Below are 4,173 nucleotides of genomic sequence, written 5' to 3'. Positions count from 1 at the left end.
ACCTCGAGCTCAATTCCACCTGCTTCCACAAGCCCTGGGAGGAGAGGGGGCGAGGCCTCCACTCAGAGCAGGCATTCTGGGGCAATTCTGGTTGCTCCCAGCAGGTGCACCAGGCAGGAGGGCCAGAATGGCAGGGCCTGTGAGCCTGACTGCCAGAAAGACCCTGCTTCCCCATCCGGGTGGCAGCTCCCGGCAGACCAGTCCTGCCGCCCAAGCCTGAAAGATCCGCCCAAGTGGCGTGTGCCCCCTCTCCACTCACATCGGCTCCTGACCCGGTGTCTGTACCTAGGGTGAGAAGCAGAAAACACATTTGAGGCTCAGGTACACACACACTCACACACTCAAGGGAGAGATCTGCCCAGACTCTGTCTGTGTCTCCATTGGCCAGGGGAGGGGTGAGAATGTACCGCCAAACTGGGGTGGCTCTTGAAGAGGCAAGAGAAGAAAAGTGAGGCGAACGCGGAGTCCTCTAAATAAACACCATTTCCATGGCTTTAATAAGCAAAATAGGAAACCATTTTAATAACCAAAAAACAGAAACCAGTCTGAATAAAACTACAATAGACTAGGTTTTAATATTTCCATATCATAAGCAGGGTTTGAAATTGATCCCTTATTGTACATGAAATAAAAACAATTTCTGTTGCGGCAAATTTGATTTCAACACAGTTGAATCCGTAAAAACCGAAGCTCGTTTCTGATGCAGGACGAATATCCACAATATTTAAAACTGCAAGCACCATGCGGTTCATACAATCTTGTTATTACTGTTAATTTATCAACTAATACAAACTCAAAAATGCATCCGGCCAGCAGCGCCAGCAATTTCAAATGAGAACTAAAAAATACGCTTTCATTTTGGTATTTTTGTCAGTGCAACTTAAATCCTCTTACTGACCTGCAGGGGAACAAAAAGTAATAATAAAGAAAAAACACCCAGATCTTCCCTATAACTACTATACAACTGAAGGGGGGGGGAGGGGAGAAACACCACCAATAACTCACCCGCTATCTCAAAAGCAGAGAAAAAAACACACATAACATATTGGTCTAAAAAACGCACTTGAAAGTTGCAAAATTACTTGCCAATGTTTGGGTTTCTGGTACTTTCTGAGTGTGGCGGTTGGTTCAACACAAGTTCAGGTCACCATTGGGCAGTCCGGGCTGGTGAAGCCATCACCCTGGGAGCACTTCGGCCCCAGCAATTAGTGCGGGCCTGGAGGCTTTCGTGGGGACCCTGGGGTAATTCTGGTTGCAATAAAGAGAAAACAAGATCTGTTTTCCTTTCTTTCTTGTTAGGGGTGTCAATTTAGCCCTAAGACGAGGTGATGTGAGGACACTCCCGGGCGGGCCTCTGGGGTGTGAAACTCTGCAGTTTGCCCTGCCCTGGTACTCAGGAGCTGGGACCCCAGTCCTCTTTCTCCCAACAGAAACAAAACTGAAAACTAACACAGGAGGAAAAGAGGACTGAAAGGGGGCAGGGGAAGGGGAGAAAACATGCAACTTCCAAGGGTGCCCCAAGACAAAGTTGTTTTCTGATGCAAATGCCCAGAACTTTTTTTTTTTACTTACAAAAAAAAAAAAATGTCATAATAATAAACCCAAACAAAGACACTCAGCTTGCTGCCAGGTTCTCTAAGCGGTTTGGCGGGGCGGGTATTTACAAGCCTACAGCCGAGAGACTGAAACCCGACAAACAGCCGCCGGAGTTTCCGAACTGCGATCCCTTCTCACCCAAAGAAACAAGGGGGCTATGATCCATGATCAACAACATGCTAAAGTTAAACAAGAAAATGGTACAAAATAGAAATTATTACCATACATGTCCAGCATGCAGGATTAATATTTTTAATGCAGATTTTCGTATTTTTTCTATATAATCGAGCAGGCAATAAAACTGATGAGAATTGCGCGCAGAACGTCCTAACTGAAGCCCGCGTCTCCGGGCTGAGAGCCAGTGTTCTCCGGACCCTGGACAGACAGGTCCGTCTGTCCTTCCTTCCTTCGCTCAGCCTCGCCTCGCGCCTGCCGGGACGCCAGGGTCCCTCTCCTTTCCTCTCCTCGATGCTCTCTTGCTGGGCTGCTCTTGCGAGGCAGCGGCCCCCGGCTTAACGCGCAAAGTTCAGGGAGCCAGGAGTCTCCAGACGGCCTTGGCGACTCCTCGCGACTATGCCTTGCCGCCCTCCAGCCTGGAGAAAAGTTGCTCTGGGACTTCCCACCCCCTCGCCTCTCTCTGGCTCTGCTCGAGTCTAGGAGGCGGCGCTGGCGCTCACCGCTCTCGCTTTGGCCAAGGTCCCCTGCCTGCCCGCGCGCCCTCCCGTCGCCCGCGTCCCGCGCGCCCTTCCTCCCTCTCCCTCAAGTCATTAACAGGTCAAGGCTGGGGCCATGGCAGGGACAGGGTCCGGGGGAGTCCGAGGCTGGGGTCACGGGACGGGGAGTCCGGGCCGGGGCAAGGGCGGGGGCCAGGAGCGGCCACGACTCACAGAAAGAACTCGGGAGAGGAGGGGCTGTCGCTGGTGGAGCCCGCCTCCCTGAAGCCGGAGTTGGCGAGTTTCTCGCACTTGACCTTGTAGGCATCTCTTTCGCGGGCCAGCCGGGACACCTCCTGCTTAAGCTGCTCCACCTGCTGAATGAGCTGCGTCTTCTCGTTCTCCAGGTGGTGTTTCTGCTGGACGCGTTTATACCTGCACGACTGGGCGTAGCCCCGGTTCTTCAGGGTCCGCCGCTTCTGCTTCAGGCGGATCACCTCGTCCTTGGTGAAGCCCCGCAGGTGGCGGTTCAGCTCGCGCACGGACATGGACACGAGCTGGTCGTCGGAGAAGCGGTCCTCCACGCTGCCGCTACCACCAGCCGCCGTCGCCGCGGCCGCCGCGTGCGGCCCAGGCCCGGGGTGGCTGGTGGGCAGCTGCTGCGCTGGGCTGGCCGCGCTGGACGGCGGCGGCGATGCTTGGTGATGGTGGTGATGGTGCGGGTGCGCGTGCGGGCCCAGCTCGTCGTGGGCCACGCCGGCGCCCGGGTACGCGTGGTGCGGGTGTGGGTGGTGGTGGTGATGGTGGTGGTGCGCTCCGCGGAAGCCGTCGAAGCTCTGCAACGGCTGTGGCACTGGGTGCGAGCCTATGAGCGCCTCCACCGCGTCCTCGGGCGTCAGGTTGAGCGCCTCGGGGTTCATCTGCTGGTAGTTGCTCGCCATCCAATACAGGTCCTCGAGGTGGGTCTTCTGTTCTGTGGGGCTGAAGCTGGGCGACGAGGGCACCGAGCTGCACGGCGTGCTGAGCGGAGTGGACGACACCGAGCCGGCTGGCTGCAGGCGCGTGCAGGGCCGGCCCGGGCGCTCCGCGCGCCCCAGCGGCTCCTTCTTCACGTCGAACTTGAGCAAGTCGAAGTCGTTGACGTACTCCATGGCCAGCGGGCTGGTGGGCAGCTCGGGCCCCATGCTCAGCTCCGCGGCCATCGCTGACGCGAGGCGCAGCCGCCGCCCGGGAAACTTTGCGGCCGGCCGGGGCGCGCCGAGCCGGGAGCGGGGGCGAAGAGCGGCGAGCCCGGGAGGCGGGGAGCCGAGGGCGCAGCGGGCCGGGGCCGCCGGCCAAGCCTTTGTCTGGGGACGCGGCGGCGCGCCGGAGAGTCCCGAGGCTGCCTGCGCCGCCCCAGAGCTCTGGGCTGTGGCCGCGCCGGGGCCGGGCCGAGCCGGGAGGGGTGGAGAAGCGAGCGGGGCGCGCGGCCGGGTGGAGGGGAGGCGCCGGGCGAGCGCCCGCCGCTCGCTCTCGAGCTCTCTTGCTCTCGGGCTCTCTCGACCGCAGCCGCTCGCAGCCCGGCGGTGCAGCTGTGCGGGATCCGCCGCCGCCGCTGCCTTTTATCGCCTCCCTGATGTCACCGGGGCGCGGGGGCCCGGGCAGCCCGGTGCGCTGGCCAATGGCTGCGCGGGCCCAGCGGCCCGGCGGCGCAGGGCGGGGCGCGCCTGACAGCTCCTCCGCCCCCCGAGTCAGCTGACTGGCGGCGCGAGCAGCCCGAGGGCCGCCGAGGCCTGGCGGAGGGCTGGAGCCGAGAGGGACCGCCGGCCCGGGCCCAGCCCCCCACCCCGCCCCACCCCCCGGCGTCCCGGCCCCCGCTCGCTCGCCCTCGGTGCCCCACCCCCCGGCTGGGCCGCCGCGTCCACCCCTTCGCGCGCTCTCCTCC

The 4,173-nt window shown here is 60.3% G+C and overlaps 1 protein-coding gene across 3 annotated transcripts; it reads right to left on the bottom strand.

Moving 5' to 3' along the window:
* Positions 1-550: 550 nt before the first annotated feature.
* On the bottom strand, positions 551-3,851 carry MAFB (MAF bZIP transcription factor B). Of its 3 annotated transcripts, XR_009048501.1 has the most exons (3): positions 2,484-3,847; positions 1,087-1,248; positions 551-898 (listed from the first exon to the last, which is right to left on the bottom strand). XR_009048501.1 is itself a non-coding variant. In XM_057703376.1 (2 exons), exons 1-2 carry the CDS (start codon positions 3,449-3,451, stop codon positions 871-873), a joined length of 996 nt encoding a protein of 331 aa, XP_057559359.1. In that variant the 5' UTR covers positions 3,452-3,851; the 3' UTR covers positions 551-870. The 3 variants fall into 3 exon arrangements, 2 of the variants coding, with proteins under 2 accessions (XP_057559359.1, XP_057559358.1); XM_057703376.1 differs by lacking the exon at positions 1,087-1,248 and having other exon boundaries at positions 2,484-3,851; XM_057703375.1 differs by having other exon boundaries at positions 551-1,248; positions 2,484-3,846.
* Positions 3,852-4,173: the final 322 nt, after the last annotated feature.

This window comes from Hippopotamus amphibius, chromosome 12, assembly GCF_030028045.1.
Source record: "Hippopotamus amphibius kiboko isolate mHipAmp2 chromosome 12, mHipAmp2.hap2, whole genome shotgun sequence".
Classification (NCBI taxonomy): domain Eukaryota; kingdom Metazoa; phylum Chordata; class Mammalia; order Artiodactyla; family Hippopotamidae; genus Hippopotamus; species Hippopotamus amphibius.
This window is presented reverse-complemented; position numbering and strand designations above follow the sequence as displayed.